Source organism: Schistocerca americana, chromosome 1 (assembly GCF_021461395.2).
Source record: "Schistocerca americana isolate TAMUIC-IGC-003095 chromosome 1, iqSchAmer2.1, whole genome shotgun sequence".
Lineage (NCBI taxonomy): Eukaryota > Metazoa > Arthropoda > Insecta > Orthoptera > Acrididae > Schistocerca > Schistocerca americana.
This window is the reverse complement of record NC_060119.1, coordinates 816,121,957-816,139,195: the sequence shown is the minus strand read 5'-3', so window position 1 is coordinate 816,139,195 and position 17,239 is coordinate 816,121,957. Positions and strand designations below refer to the sequence as shown.

Below are 17,239 nucleotides of genomic sequence, written 5' to 3'. Positions count from 1 at the left end.
AATTTTATGAACAAATTGACAAGATTGTCATGGAAAGCCCCATGTCTCCCCCAGTGGCAAACTTTTTTATTGAGGATTTCGAGGAGAAGGCATTTGATTCTGCGAGTTCTATGCCTGTTATCTTTTGGAGGTATTTAAATGACACTTTTTTAACATAGCCCACAGCAAGGAGAAATTTCATCATTTCTTAGATCATCAGAATTACGTTCATGGCAGCAGGCATGTGTGAGTGGACAGTGTCACCATTCTATGCAGTGTCCTGAATACACATATAAACAGGGCATATATGGTTGTTGATAGGGACATCTACAGGAAATAAATTGAACGTCTCAAAAGTGTTTTTGAAGATGATGGCTATCCACTGTGGAAGGTCCACTAGGCTTTGCAAATCAAAGGTACTTGTCTCACCTCAAGAAACTGAAGATGAAAGGCTCAAGCCACATGAGCTTCTTACCATTTGTAGGGAATCTATCTCCTGAAATAGGTCAAATCCTCTCTAAACATGAAGTAAACATTGTTTTTGATGTGTCAGTGTGGTTTGTTGTATATTTGGATGCAATCAGTACTATTACCATCTGCTGCAACCTCATTAACCTGTGTGGCTGAGCACTGAATGCAGGCAACTTAAACTATTGATTATGAGAACATCCAGATTTTAGCATTTGTTTCATCCTTCTGGAATTCAGTTTTCATGAACTACCTTTGACGAATGCTTTAATTAACTGTGATAATGGTTTTCACCTAGACAAAATGTAGAGTCCAGCACTGGAAATAATTAATTCTCACAGATAATGGTACAACCTTTACCTGTTAAAATTTCTGCATTCTTTTTTGAGCTAAGTGTGCAACAGTTGTTGTTTTCTGAGCATTATCCAAATTTTGTCATTGACCATAATGAGTCTTTACCATCCTTAATCTGCTTTCTTGGCACAGCTCTACTAGAGAACAATTTACAATCAGTTTAAACATTGCCCATAATTTCTCTATGTCCATTGTATTGGATCTGAATGATGTCCATTCATTGGCTGTTTAGGATGGTAATAACAGCTTAATCTGCTCTTTACAGCATAAAGCTGTTCACCAGGATGAGTGGCCAGCGTGATGGAACGTCATACCTAACGGCCTGGGTTCAATTCCCGGCTGGGTCGGAGATTTTCTCCACTCAGGGTCTGGGTGTTGTGTTGTCCTAATCATCATCATTTCATCCCCATCGACACACAAGTACTACGGGATATCAGTAAACAAGAAATAGGGAGAGACAAATGAAAGTACAATAATATGTAGATAAGGGAGAAGGGATAATGTAATAAGAGACCCACAGCAGGTATCAAACATTGTGAATGAGACTTTTTCAAGTACTGCAAAAAAATTACAACATAAATTCTGCAAAACAAATCTAATACTTGCAAATAAATATGCACTACATCTGCTGAAGTAAGGTAATGTAAAAGACATAGAAAATTACCAGCTTATTTTCCTTGTGTCATCTCTGTAAAAAAATGGCAGAATTGATTATGAAAAACAGGGAATGAATTATTTAAGTGAAAACAATCTCGTAAGTTAGTCACTGTGTGGGTTCCTAAGTGGTAAATGCTGAGAGTCAGCTGCAGTCATTTCACAAAGATGGTATTTGGTGATCTTGACAAGGATGAGTGGCAGGCATATTCTCAAATCTTTCTAAGGCTTTTGATGCTGTTGACCACAATTTTCTACTAAATAAGCTAGAATCATTACGGAAAAAAGAAGTTGTGGTTTGTGACTTGCTCCACTCATACCTATCAGGTAGGGTAAAAAGAGCAGAGACAACATGAACATCAAATAATGGTACAATTCTAGTGAAACACTAATTGTAACCAAAACTCATTTGTACAGAGTTCCTCAGGGTAGCGTACAAGTGTTCAGACATCTACTGTTCCTAATATACAGTACATAAGTGACTTTCCCAAAATTAGTCATAGGGGCAAAATTCTCTTTGCTGGTGACAGCAGTATTATAGTCTCTGAGAAAACAAGATAACTCCTGGCAGAGAAAGCACATAAAACACAAAGTTTAATTTGGCCAATTGACAATAAAGTTACATTGAATGTTAAGGAAACAAATGCCATGAATGTCAATTGAAGAGTGAAAATTGCATTATTAAATTTAATGTTGATGGTACCTTTGTAGACTGCCTAACAAAAAATATTTCTAACAATGAATATTGATTATCTGTTGAAGCTGTGAGGACACATGAAGATACTTGCAAACAATATTTCATATGCATGTTTTGTTCTAGAGTCCAGCGATTACTGGGTAGCAGCTAGCATCTTTTAGTTACATATTATTCATATATACATTCAGTTCTTAGCTATGGAATTCTTTTCTGGATAACAAATGTACAGAATATAAATACAGTTTTCCAACTGCAGAAAAGGGCCATAAGAATAATAACAAGGCATAATAATAAAGTTCATTGTAATGATTTGTTCAAAACATCAAGAATTTTAAATACACAATGTGAGTACATGTACCAGTCAGTTATGTACACCAGAAGTAATCTTGATATATTGCTCCTCAAACAGCTCTGTTCATAAACATGGAACAAATGCTAGACTAACTTACATTTACAAAGAAAGGAGGAACATAAAACAACATAACAGCATTTTCTACAAATGAATAAAATTGTACAATAAATTGCCTAAAGATGTTTAAGAGATCACTAAAACCAATTTATTTAAGAAGCCAGTTAAAAAGTGCTTGTTAAGTTACACATTCAATAAACTGGAGAATGTGCAATATGAATGTAAAATGATTCATTCTACATCACTATGATTTATCATACAAATAATCCATGGAACACAAAATTAATTAACTACAGTGAAGGATTACTTACAAGTAAACTTATCCAAAGGATACACACATTTTTTGTATGTACCCATACATCCATTAAGGATGTGCAACATCCCTTTGAAAAAAACTGAGTTCAATATTTCTGTATAAATACCGCTGAACGGGTAACAGGTATAAAAAGACTTCAAATAAAAGTTCAGTCATGTTACAATGGTGCACCCAGAATTGTCAGAAAAGGCATTTTTTTTAGAAATCCTCCCCTTCCCACAATTTTGTTTTTCATTTGGCATTTGACGAATAGCAAACCATACAGCATGATTAATATCCAATTCAGTCGTATATTGTATTCCAGAGAGGCATGTGTCAGAAATAAATTAGAAATATCTCCAGACTGCTGTGCACACACCCGATACGTGTCTGCTGCAATGCCAGTTGTCATGTTGCATTGTTTAATAAGTATTTCCCAGATATACACACTGACACAAAGCTATTGCAATACCAAGAAGGAGTTGTGTGACATAAACAAAGTTTGGTAGGTGTTTTTCTACATCTGAAAGATGGTGTGTTTTCAAATTGTGCACCAATCGCATAAGAGTGACACTAGTAGTGCCATTATGAGGATGCAAATCAGGTTTGCTTTAAATATATGCTGTAATAGTCATGAGCATTAGTTACATTTGAGATGGCATGGGGGAGTTACTGTTATTCAAGAATGCCTTTAAGATGACAAAGACATCATTATCAACACCTCACTGAGTTTCAGTGGGTTTGGTAACAGGGTTATGAGAAGCTGGATGTTCCTTCTGTGATATTGCAGAAACACTTGGCAGGAATGTAGTCACTGTACATCATTACTTGCAACGGTGATCACAAGAATGTATAGTTGTAAGAAAACTGGGCTCCAGATGGCCACATGGCACTACTGGAGGGATGACAAATGTGTTTGGCGTATGGCTCTGGTGCATTGTACTGTATATGAAGCAGCAGTTTGAGCAGCAGTTGGCACCACAGTGTCACAATGAATTTTTACAAATCAGTTACTTCAAGTACAATTCCTAGCCTGATGCCCTGTAGTGTGCATTGAACTGACCCCAAATCACCGCCATCTGCAACTTCAGTGATTTCAAGCGAGAGCTCATTGGAGGCCAGGTTGGAGAAATGTGCTTTTTTGATGATAGATAGTTCTTCCTCAGTGCCAGTGATCACTGTGTGTTGGTTAGAAGTACACCATTTGAGAGCCTGGAACCAACATGTCTGTGTGCTAGACACACTGGACCTACACCTGGAGCTATGATCTGGGGTGTGAGTTCCTATGACACCAGGAACACTCTTGTGGCTATCCCACACACCCTTACTGCATATCTGTACATCATTCTGGTGATTCAACCTATTGTGCTGCTGTTCATGAACAGCACTCCAGGGGGTGTTTTCCAACTCTAGCATCATCCACAAACAACATTAAGTGCGACAGGCATGACCGATCAAGTGCGACGGGCATGGAACTCCATCCCACAAACTGGCATCCAGCACCTATACAACACAATGCATGCATGTTTTCATGCTTGAATTCAACATTTTGGCAGTTACACTGGTTATTAATGTACCAGTGTTTCACATTTGCTGTGGCTTGTCTCTTGGTCATATTAACCTGTGATCCTGCAGTGTTAATCACTTGACTACATTGCCTAGACAAATTTATCCCAAAATTCTTTACTCTATCTATATTAATTATTTTTTTAGTGTTGCAAAATTTTTTGTCAGTGTGTATTCTAAATGTATATTGTACCTGTATTGTTCTAAATATAGATATTGTTTTAATTTTATTTATCTTTTAATCTTGTAATACTTTGTTTTCTTTTTTACATTGGCCATATTTTGGTTGTTTTCAAGTTGTAACATTTTTAGATTTAATTATTTTACATTTGAAATTGTTTGTAAATTATTGTTATAGTATTATTGTAAATCTAGACAGTAGTTAGGAAGTGCAGAATTGTTCATGTCAAAAAATATGCCGAATGCACTTTGATTTTGTGCACCAAGTGGAAGGTATCTTGGAGGGAAAAAAAAACTTTTTTATACAAATCTATATGCACCATTCTAACATACATTAAAAATGATAGAACTTTTATTTAAAGGTATTCATTCAGAAATATTAAACTGAATTTTTTCAAGAGGGTGTTTCACATCCTTAATGGCTGTATGGGCACACGTAAAAAAATATGTCGCTCTTATTTTGCTGTGCACTAAAACATATTTAAAGTAGATCAGAATCGAAGTGTATCTGTTGGTTAGGTTTACTTGTTAGATAACATGGAGGAGAATTTCAGTAAAAAAACGTCACACAAGTTAATAATAATAATAATAATAATATCCTGCACTGAACAGATACTCGGTTTGAAGACAATTCTGGGATAATCCAAGAACTGTAAGTAGGGGTCTCAACGTTATCAGACACTAACAAACACCAGATCCAATATTAAATTCATAAGAGAGTCATCAGAGTCCTTTGAGATTGTAACAGGAGTGAGACAGGATGATGGTATTTCACCACTGTTGTTCTATGTAGTATCAGAGACAGCTGTCAGGGAATGGGAAAAATATTTGAAGTACAGGGACTTTATAAACCAATCAGACTAGGAAATAAAACAAAAGGATGACTTATTGGCTAACTGTCATTTTCTGGTGATCTTGCAGTACTCACAGACAACACAGAAACTGCAGTAAAGAAAATAAAGATCCTGAAAGAGAAGGCTGAAAAGGTGAGACCACAGATCTCTTTCAAGAAAACGGAATAGATGTGGAAAAAAAAAAATATGTTGCAGCAGGCAGAGATGCCAAAAGATGACTTGAGCATAGTCATGGAGCAGCAAGGTGCACAAAAAAATCAAAAAAATTGGGGAGAAGACTCATCAGAAAAATGGTATGCCCCAACAAGACAGTAGATGGTTTGTGTAGTAGACAAGAGACTGAACAGATATCTATCACAGTACATGACATGAAGAAAAATCAACTGAAATTTTATGAGTGCATATCAAGAAAATGCTACACACATTACAAATTAAATGGATATTGTAGTACACAGTAAATGTGAAGAACATGAAGTGGACCACCAAAATCGTAAGAGACTTGAAGTTCTTGGACAAGAAGGACACACATCCAACCACAAAATGAACCAGTAGGTCAAGGAATTCAATACGGGAACAGTTTGGTCAGAAAAAAGAAACTACATAGTGAGAGGATGAAATAAGTGTGGTGCCTGAGAAAATCTTACATCTAATACATACTTTTGTGTGGTCCTCTAGTCATCAATAATAATAATAATAACATATGTCATTTCACACCCTTTTTTACACTATAATAATTTTTACTTTACCGAAAACCTAATTCTAAAGATCTGCAGTGGATAATAATAAATACCCTCTTTCTGAGCTCAACATCTCATTCATTATGAGAGGATGTGACTCACCTTTTCAGGCAAGCAAATGAGAAGTTGCGTACTAAATGAAAGCCAAACCATCACCCGGGTCCTGTCAGCTGATAATGGGTATGTAGTGTTACATTATGAAACAATGTGTGTGCAGTATGGTCAGAGATTGCCATTGAAAAATTAATGAATGTATACTACTAGATTTTTTATTATTAAATAACTTATTTGCAAAACAATATTGTGAACTAGGGATAAACTGAATAAAGTAAACAGCCTAAACTTGTATTTGGAAGGATAGAGATTCCAGCCTCCATTCATGTATCCTGATTTAAGTTTTCCTTGGTTTTCCTAAATTACATCAGGAAAATGCTGTAACGGTTTGTACTACAATGCCACAGCTTACTATCTGTCCCATTCTTGTCAAGAAACCTGTAAGTATGTAAATATCTGTGTATATGAATTATATCTATTTTCTTTTTGTTCTTAAACTACCATACTATGACATGTCCATCATCTACAACAGTAAACCACACATGAATAAAACTATTACTACTTCAAAGATGTGGAGCATGAGCTGTGGCACTCATGTACAGGGCTATTACAAATGATTGAAGCGGTTTCATAAATTCACTGTAGCTCCATTCATTGACATATGGTCACGACACACTACAGATATGTAGAAAAACTCATAAAGTTTTGTTCGGCTGAAGCCGCACTTCAGGTTTCTGCCGCCAGAGCGCTTGAGAGCGCAGTGAGACAAAATGGCGACAGGAGCCGAGACAGCGTATGTCGTGCTTGAAATGATCAACAAAGATCCACCAACTGCTAACTCCATTCGGCGATGGTATGCGCAGTTTAAAGCTTCTGGATGCCTCCGTAAGGGGAAATCAACGGGTCGGCCTGCAGTGAGCGAAGAAACGGTTGAACTCGTGCGGGAAAGTTTCACGCGTAGCCCGCGGAAGTCGATGAATAAAGCAAGCAGGGAGCTAAACGTACCACAGCCGACGGTTTGGAAAATCTTACGGAAAATGCTAAAGCAGAAGCCTTACCGTTTACAATTGCTACAAGCCCTGACACCCGATGACAAAGTCAAACGCTTTGAATTTTCGGCGCGGTTGCAACAGCTCATGGAAGAGGATGCGTTCAGTGCGAAACTTGTTTTCAGTGATGAAGCGACATTTTTTCTTAATGGTGAAGTGAACAGACACAATGTGCGAATCTGGGCGGTAGAGAATCCTCACGCATTTGTGCAGCAAATTCGCAATTCACCAAAAGTTAACGTGTTTTGTGCAATCTCACGGTTTAAAGTTTACGGCCCCTTTTTATTCTGCGAAAAAAACGTTACAGGACACGTGTATCTGGACATGCTGGAAAATTGACTCATGCCACAACTGGAGACCGACAGCGCCGACTTCATCTTTCAACAGGATGGTGCTCCACCGCACTTCCATCATGATGTTCGGCATTTCTTAAACAGGAGATTGTAAAACCGATGGATCGGTCATGGTGGAGATCATGATCAGCAATTCAAGTCATGGCCTCCATGCTCTCCCAACTTAACCCCATGCGATTTCTTTCTGTGGGGTTATGTGAAAGATTCAGTGTTTAAACCTCCTCTACCAAGAAACGTGCCAGAACTGCGATCTCGCATCAACGATGCTTTCGAACTCATTGATGGGGACATGCTGCGCTGAGTGTGGGAGGAACTTGATTATCGGCTTGATGTCTGCCGAATCACTAAAGGGGCACATATCGAACATTTGTGAATGCCTAAAAAAACTTTTTGAGTTTTTGTATGTGTGTGCAAAGCATTGTGAAAATATCTCAAATAATGAAGTTATTGTAGAGCTGTGAAATCGCTTCAATCATTTGTAATAACACTGTACTTTTGTGACTTTGTGTTGCTATGAATATGAGAATTAAGGAAGTCCATTTCAGAGGTGGCTTTGGAAAGTTATAAGCTAGTTGCTGTTGTAACAACAGGTGCTGTAGCCAATGAATCACTGAAACAATAAGATACTATTTATAGAACTCTAGCAAATTTGGGATTTGGTTGAAGGTAGAGGATTGTTTATGGACGATGTTGACAAGCCTGTTTTGAAACATGAAAGAAATGACAAGTTGTCAACTTTTCGTTTTGTGCTGAAATACTGGAACACATTAATCTCTGCGGAGATCCGTTCTGTGGAGCAGGAATCATTTGCTGCTGAAGAGGTGGCAACTGTTAAAAGGCATGCTATTTTGCTCAAAAATTCAGTTTATTAGAAAGCATACATGAAAAGTGATGAAGAAGGTAGCTTTGGATTTGCAGAAACAGGAAAATTTTAAATAAGGTAATGGAATGAGTTTTATATAGTTTTGCTTGAATCACAAAGATATTGTTGATGAATCTGTTTTATGTTTTTCTTCTTCTTCTGGGGAAAGACTCTTTCATAATTCAATGAAAATAATAGCACAACAAGAGGTAATCATTGTCCTTCCAGCTGTCCTAATTTGTTTGCCAATCAGGCCCTATAAGCAATGTTTTGTGTCTTTTAAGACATGATTATTGTGAGAGGAAAGGTTAGAACAGTTATTTATATTATTTGGGTTAAAATAAAAATTTGTAAGGCGAAATGTTAAAATTTATTTATAGACCTTTTTATGAATCTGTGCAATTTAAATAATAGAAAAGAACTTCTCATCTTAAACCTATTTCATAATATTTAAAGAAATAAATAATGAAATGCTAAAATGTATGTGCATGTGTCTGTATTGTCATATAATTGTTGTACCATTCAAATCTATTTGCTTACCTTGTTGCACAGGTTGCTGTTGTCAGTACTACATTATTAGCTATTACTGCTCCTGCACATATTATATTTGAACTTCGTATATCCTGTAAAAATACCATCCAGCATGGATGCACCATAGGCCTGTGAAAGGAAAATAAAGTTAATATTGAAAAAAAAAAAACTGCTAAGTAGCTATACATTCGGTATTTACATTCAACACATCTTGACAGCTGTAAATCATTCACGATTTTTGTATGTTATGGCCGTTAGCATAACTGTTTGCAATATATCATTTCAAAAAAGAACTTATTGTTACATCCAGATGTTCTAGGATGTAACAGACTTCTTGGTGAATAAGATAAATATTCTTCACTTTGAATATTTGTTATGGTACTGTAATTTTTCCTTGATTCATTCATTCATAATTGTCCATAGATTCCATGAATTTGGAATGAGTTAATGTACACTTGAACAAAGATAAGCGCACCATATAAACTTTATCTGTGTGCTGCTGCTGCCACTGTTGTTGTCTTCATTTCAAAGACTGGTTTGACACAGTTCTACTAGCTAGTCTGTCCTGTGCAAGCCCCTTCATATCTGCACAACTCCTGCAACCTACATCCATTTCCATTGGAGGCCTTTGAATCTGTGTAGTGCAGTCAAGCCTTGATTCCCCTTAACAGTTTCTACTCCTATCCCTCGCTGCACTTCCTCTGCCTTCCCCCTCTCCCTCACCCCTTCAAACATACACACTTTCCTCCATTACTATTCCTTGATGCCTCAGGGTGTGTCCTACCAACAGATCCCTTCTTTTAGTTAGATTTTGCAAGAAATTTCTTTTCTCATAATTCATTGTCTGATGTACCATTTAAACTTTAGCATTCTTACTAACAGTAAACTGTCAATATACCACCCGATGATATTCGTGCTTGTGCCAGCTAAACTCAATTAAATATATTACAAAGAAAGCCACTGCTTTGCAAAAAAGTGCCTCCTCCTTAGTTATACTAAACAGCTGCTGTTTATCTCCTGTTGGTGGCTTAGTATTTACTTAATTGAATTGTTACTTTTCAAAGAATGTATTTACTGACTTCTGTAAATACTGAGTCCTGTTTACAGTACATTACTGGTTGTCATGCAACCTTATAACAAACATTGCTGCTTGTTATGTAGCTAGGGGAATTTATCAGTCTTTGAAACTAGATATTCAGATAATTTGTAGAAATAATGACTAATGAGGTTTTTTTTTAACTGATTCAGAGTTCCAGTTTCTTGTTTTATGTTAATTGGTAGCTTGTTGAATACATTGGTGTATATTTCCAATCTGAACCCTTAACAAGAAGACAACATTTACATGGAAATTGTATTTGTGTCTTGTATTTTGGTTGTGCAGATAACAGTTAATATCAAATTGTGTTTCATTATCAGTAACAAAGCCTAATGTGCAGTAAATGTATGGGGCATTAAGTATGATAATTTCGAGATCCTTTTTTTATCAGTAAATATACATGGATTTGCAAAATGTTGTTAAGAGCAATGCTCAGCAATAGCTGATTTTATGGTCTCGGGAATACAGGACAAATTGAAATATGCAGTAAAAAGACCGTAATAGAATTAATAGGAAAGCTACTACGTTTATTGAATTCTCTATTGTGCTAAGTAGGCGCTGTCTACATACAAATATTTGCTCTGAAAGGAGAGGCATGGACAAAGTGTCAGTGTCCACATTAAAATTATTTTGTGTTTTGAATGGATCTTTCATTATGCAAAGGAGTGTTGCTGTTTTGAGATTTCCTGACAAATTAAAATTGTGGATCAGACAGATGTAAACTCAGAACCTTGTGTTTCATGGGCAATGCTCTTACTGACTGAGCTCCCCAGGCATGATTCACCGGCCACCCTGCCAGTATCACAGAAACTCTCCTGTATATCCTCTGTGTCTTTACCGTGTAATACCTCTGAGCTCTGCAAAATAGAAATGAAGTGACAGCTGTGAGCCAGAATAAGCAGATTTTGTGTTCTAGTTTAATATAAGCAAATACTTCTCTTTGATCACTGGCTTTACATTAAAAGAGAAGATCACGCTCATATATGTGGTAACTCACCATGAAACTGAGAACCTCAAGAACAAACTGCATACTATAACTAATAAAGATGTTCGTGGATAATTGTTGCAACACTAAGTATGTGTCATCATATTAGACTGTGTGGTATGTGTAAACATCCACTCTAAGCCTATAATAGTTGAGTTTCATCTCTGTTATATGGCCGAACTAATTTATTGCGTTAAGGTTGCTAACACAGCAATGACATACATAGCAGAGTAAGTGCGTGCATACTTGTCAGAAATTTATTAGCATGCAGTGACCCAGCAAGCATTAACTACCACGTCTAGTGGGAAATACAATCATTGATGTCATGTCAGAGGGAGCTCCAAAAAATTTGAATATTTGTAGTGATTAGTGTTGGGATAAATTTCTACAATGAGCAGCCAGCACCTAGATCAAAACAAAAAGAAAAGTGTATAGGGTATTGTCCTAAAATGTCTGATGTAATGCTGAAGGATATGATGAAACAACAATTTGGCCTCTCCAAGTTATTAGATCTACAACTTCTGTTGTCCATTTGTAAACATAATGCCATCAAAATATTTGTCGGTTTGTGATTGCATCATAAAGTTATTCTCGGTTGAATATGTCAACTTAAGAGCCTAATTCCCGCCATTTGCGAGAAGCTTTAATTTTCTGCCGCAGAAATCTGCGGCTGAAACTCGTAAAACGCTGGGTAAGACGTATAGCGATGCACCCATTCAGAGAATAGTTTCAACAAGTCAAGAACGGTGATTTTGACGTCGAAGACCAGCATGGTTGTTGAAGAGAGCAGGTTTTCAAAGCTACTCAAACCGATGGCAGCAATCACAGGAGATCATTATCGAGCTTGACAATGCTCGGCCCCGTGTTGCAAAACCTTTCATAACATACTTGGAAACGTCGAAATGCGAAGTTCTATCCTACCCGCCGATTCTCCAGACATTAATCCCTCTGAATACATTTTTTTCAATAAATGGCACAGGGTCTGGCTGACCAGCGCTCCCGGTTACGTGAACAAGTGCAAAATTGGATGAATTCATGGATCTCTTCAAAAGATTCCCAGTTCTTCTACCACGGGATTTGTAGGCTGCCCGAAAAACGGGAGAAAGTAGTGGCCAGCGATGGCCATTGAAGTCTGGGATATGTGTAAGACTGTCAATTATAAGAACCATTACAAGTGAGAAAAATGGCAAATATCGCGTGCTCTCAGAGACATACGAGGGTTGTTTGATAAGTCTAGTAGAAAAGTAAGAAAGAATGAATGTTTCATAACCTTACTTCTCGATATAGTCTCCTTTGACGGCTATACATTTGGTTCAGCGATCCTCCAACTTTTTCATCTCGTCGGAAAATTAGGTTCTGTCAAGCTCTGTAAAATACTCGTTAGCTGCAACGATCACTTCTCATTTGATGAAAATCTCTTCGCAACAAGCAGTGTTTCAAGTTAGGGAACAGGAAGAAGCAACTTGGTACTGAGTCTGGACAATAGGGTGGATGAGGAACCAGTTCAAAACCCAATTCGTGCACTTTCTCTATTGTTATAGCTGATTTGTGAGATTGCGCATTATCCGGGTGAAAGGGCACATTTTTGCGTGCCAATCTTGGTCTTTTTCCGCCAACGCAAGTTTCAGACGATACTCCAATGAACCATAATAGGGTCCAGTTATGGTTCTGCCTTTTTGCAAATAATCTACTACGATTGGAAACAAAGACATAGTCAAACGGAGGTATGGACCCTCCCCCACCCCTCATCACCTAAATGAAATTACACACGACCTAGTTGCCCTCTAGTGAAATTGAGAGATCTTGATTTTCAATCATACGATGAAAACTAGGGAACACTCCCATGATGCTACAATAGTTTGGTTTCAGTGGCTGCGGTAGTATGTGTTGTATTTGGTTTACAAGAAAAGTGACGATTTGCATGTCAGGTTTGTGTACTTTTCGTAAGGAGCCTACTACTAAGGTACGAAACATAATTTCATTCATATCTATTACATATAATTAAGATATGTTTAAGTACTCTTTGACATCGTTATAATTGCCATTCAATCAATTGTTTAGCTTACAGCATGACAAACTCATAAAATGGCGTGGTTGCCGAAATCGCACCACTGCTGAGTTGCCTAAATAGCACCAGTGCGATTTAGGAATCTTTACTGGTGCGATTTAAGAACCTTAGTAATACAAGTCATTTAGGCTAAATCTTTTAATACATTTATGGAATCTAATATTCACAAGCTAAGAAAAATAATTTTGCGGTGATCGTGAAAGTTGACGTTTCATAACAGGCATTATTTTTTTCCCTTCTTCATTGCAGATTTCCATTACGATGGCTGGGAAGAAATACGGGAAGTGGTCTCCAGAAAGTATAACATGTGCATTGGAGGAGTTTAAAAAAGGGAAAATAAAACTTAACGAATGTTGCAGAAAATATGAAATACCAAAGAAAACGTTTCTAAGACATATTCGAGGTGAAGTTATACGGTGAGTCAACTGTGGCAAAAATAGGGCAATGAATGGGAGACAAACAGCATTAGCACTTTCAGCTGAAGAACAACTTGCTAATGTCATTTAAGAGTTCGAAGAGAATCTGTTCGGTCTTACGATAACTGACGTAAGAAAGTTAGCTTTTCAAATACTTGAGGCTAATCCTCATCTTGACAACCCACTCAGTAAAGAGAAAAAAATGGGTGGTAAGAAATGGTCTACGCGTTTGTGAAACGTCATCCGACACTAACTTTATGACAGCCTGAAAATGTATCTATTGCTAGGGCTACAGGTTGTAATAAAGAAAATGTTAACAAGTTTTCTGATATTCTGGAAAAAATTGTAGACGAACATAAACTAAATGCTCTGACCATTTTCAATGTTGACGGATCGGGTTTCCCAACTTTACAAAAGACATCTCCTAAGATATTAGCACAGAAGGGAAACATCAGGTGGGTAGTGTTTCTAGTGCCGAAAGAGAAACTAACACTACAATTGTCTGCCGTACGAGTGCTAGTGGTAATTATATGCCCCCCATGATAATATTTAAGAGGCTTAGGATGCATCCTTTCCTGAAAACTGGTGCTCCACCAGGAGCTCTTGTGGAAAATTCAGACAGTGGTTATATTAATAGTGTGCTCTTCATTAAATGGCTGAAGCATTTTATTGCTTATGTCAAACCATCGGCAGAGAGAAAAGTTCTTATTGTGTGGGATGGACACTCGACACACTCCAAGAATCTTGAAGCTATTAAACTTGCAAGGTCGCATGGTGTTTTACAACTTTTGGGGCACACTACACACCGTTTGCAGCCCTTAGATGTGGCAATATTTTAGCCGTTGCAAACCTATTATGATGACGCACTGTGCAAATGACTGGGAGCTAAAGAGCCTCCAGTGACTCAGTTCGAAATTTGTTCTCTACTTTCCGAAGCGTACAGCCGAGCAGCGACCTTGAGCAATGCGATGAATGGTTTCAGAACCACTGGAATCTGGCCCGTAGACAGAAATGTCTTTTCCGATACTGACTTAGTTCCAGTCATTACCCATTCACAGAAAAGCAACACAAATCGACCTGAAGAGACGCCAACTCTTCCCAATGACATTGCTGAGAATGGTCGTCAAGAAGCTGAAGAAGGCCTCTCCAATGCAGCAAATACAAAGGTATCGCAGCCACTTCAAATTAGCCCTTCCAGAAGTCTTGCTGTGACCGTCCATGAAATAAGTCCTTTGCCAAAACCGGTTACCAAACAAGGAAAAAGATTAAAGAAAGGTGCTCAGAAAGCTGAACTGTTGACATCATGCCAATATAAGTATACATTGCAAGATATTAGGGACACTCCATGCTGAAATCAACTGTTGGGCTTGGACCCTCAAAAGGAAGAGGCAGAGAAGCAACGAAAATACCACTGGTTCATCGTCATCATCTCTCGAAAATGTTAAGGGTTAAATTAATGTAGATGAGTGGTTTTTCAACCAAAAACCGCACAACAGTAGGAACAGGTGCGATTTTGGCACCCTGTGTTGCAATTTAGGAAAACCGTAGCCTAAATGGCGCCATTTGCAGAGTTCTACAAAATGGTCAAAAATAAATAGTATATATTATGGAAAAAATTTCTTTTAAATGCTTTTTGTTCCCAAAACACAAATGTTCATTTCTATTTACATATATAACTGAAACAGAACTTTTTAAGGCTTCTACAGCAGTTTTTATGAAAAGTGGTGTGATTTAGGCTATTTGACCCTACGCACCATCGATAATTATCAAGCACATCGATCAGTTCAGTTCTTACTTGCAATTGAATTTAATATAAGATGTTCTGGCGTTTATTGTTTTTATGCCGTGTGCTGTTGTGATAGTTTCTAATTGTCGATAAGTTTGTAACAAACAAGAAGGAGAAGAGCGATTTTGATTCATACACCAACGTTACGGTAACTGAAAAATTTGTATGCGCTATTATAATGCACTGAAGTCTTTATATGGAGACTGATAGATCTTTGGGGTTGCAATATTTTAGTATTTCAGAAGGCAGCTGAGCTCTAAACATCATTAGAAATAACACTAAATTAAAACAGTGCGGTCGGCCGCGGTGGTCTAGCGGTTCTAGGCGCGCAGTCCGGAACCGCGCGACTGCTACGGTCGCAGGTTCGAATACTGCCTCGGGCATGGATGTGTGTGATGTGCTTAGGTTAGTTAGGTTTAAGTAGTTGTAAGTTCTAGGGGACTGATGACCACAGTAGTTAAGTCCCATAGTGCTCAGAGCCATTTGAACCATTTTGAAAACAGTGCGTCAAAACAGATTTGGATTTGTCCGTGCCGCTAAAAAATCGCGTCGATCAACAAATTATCGCGCAAACGGCGGTGGTTGCATTTGTTTTAAGAAAAATGCGCAAAATTCCATCATTAGCACATCAATTGGCAAAATATAGTCCAATGTGGTCACGTGAGTGACAGTTATGAAAACCAGTTCTGATACGGAAGGATGAGGAAGTTTGTGCAGAGCGAAAGGGGTATGTGATGACAGCACGTTTTATATTTCGTTCTTTTCTAAAAGATTTTATCAGAAGGCTGCTTGAATTCGTCAAGAGTCGACTTTGCCCTGTATCCGCCCACAGTCCCTCCCCCTTTCGTCTAAACTCTGATTACGCCCTTCTAAAATTATAACTAACTGAGCCTAGAATTCCATGCACTTATAAACTTAATAATATGCTTGCATTATGCACCATCAGATGACTGAACATGCACAATTAAAGGAAAAACATGGAATATCGGAATTCCATCTTTCGTTGTGATGCATGTTATATTATTTTTAAAAAATTCTACAGCAACCACCTCTTCCAAATTTTCCACCAACTGGGGTAACTTTGCAGATTGAGGCGCTGAGTAGAGGCGAATCCGTGGAATTCTTTCTCAACCTTGATAGTAGTTTTTCCACATTTTCAGTTTAGGCAAATTTGAGATTGGTCCCTTTCTACGGGCCACACTTCATTCCTTTCGAATTTCTCCCTTCCCTGACAGAATGCAATTCCCCTGAAGATGCAACGTCTTTGCTTAAATGAAAAGAGCTGCATCGAAGGTAAGCTGAACATCTCTCTGGAGACTGCCGACACTAAAAGCCACACGATAACTAAATAATGATCCACATTTTCCTTATTTAGACCCATGAGTTTATCTTCCGAGATATACTATAAGGTAGAAAATGATCTTTTTACAATGCAAAAAGTGACAGATGCAAATGAAGAAATTTGGGATGGTATAATGCTGGATAATTCCAGATTCCTTGCATTTTCGCAATCGAAAATTGTTCTAGTTTCTCTGTCGAACAGAACAATATGAGATCTGTTTATTCCAACAGCCCTGTCAGTAAGAAAAGAATGACAATGTCCCAAACGGTTCGCGCTCATACATTCCCGATCACTTCCTTGCTCAAATCCAAATGGAAAGAAGAAGAGTGTAATACGGCCTTAGAGAGTGAAGGAAAATTGGAGCATGACTGCTTTCTAGTGGTTTGACAAAATACAGTACTCCTAAGTAACGAACGAGGTGATATCTCTGCTTGGTAAAAACGCCAAGATCACTGACGAGTAGAATGGTTTATCCTTCTTTATGGAAACTCCATATTTTATGGA

The 17,239-nt window shown here is 37.7% G+C and overlaps 1 protein-coding gene across 1 annotated transcript in view; it reads right to left on the bottom strand.

Moving 5' to 3' along the window:
- LOC124546062 overlaps positions 1-17,239 on the bottom strand; it is a 120,561-nt gene that overhangs the window by 42,057 nt on the left and 61,265 nt on the right. The window contains exon 4 of the mRNA XM_047125010.1: positions 9,052-9,171. Within this exon, the coding sequence (XP_046980966.1) occupies positions 9,052-9,171 (120 nt within the window). The remainder of the gene's footprint in view (positions 1-9,051; positions 9,172-17,239) is intronic.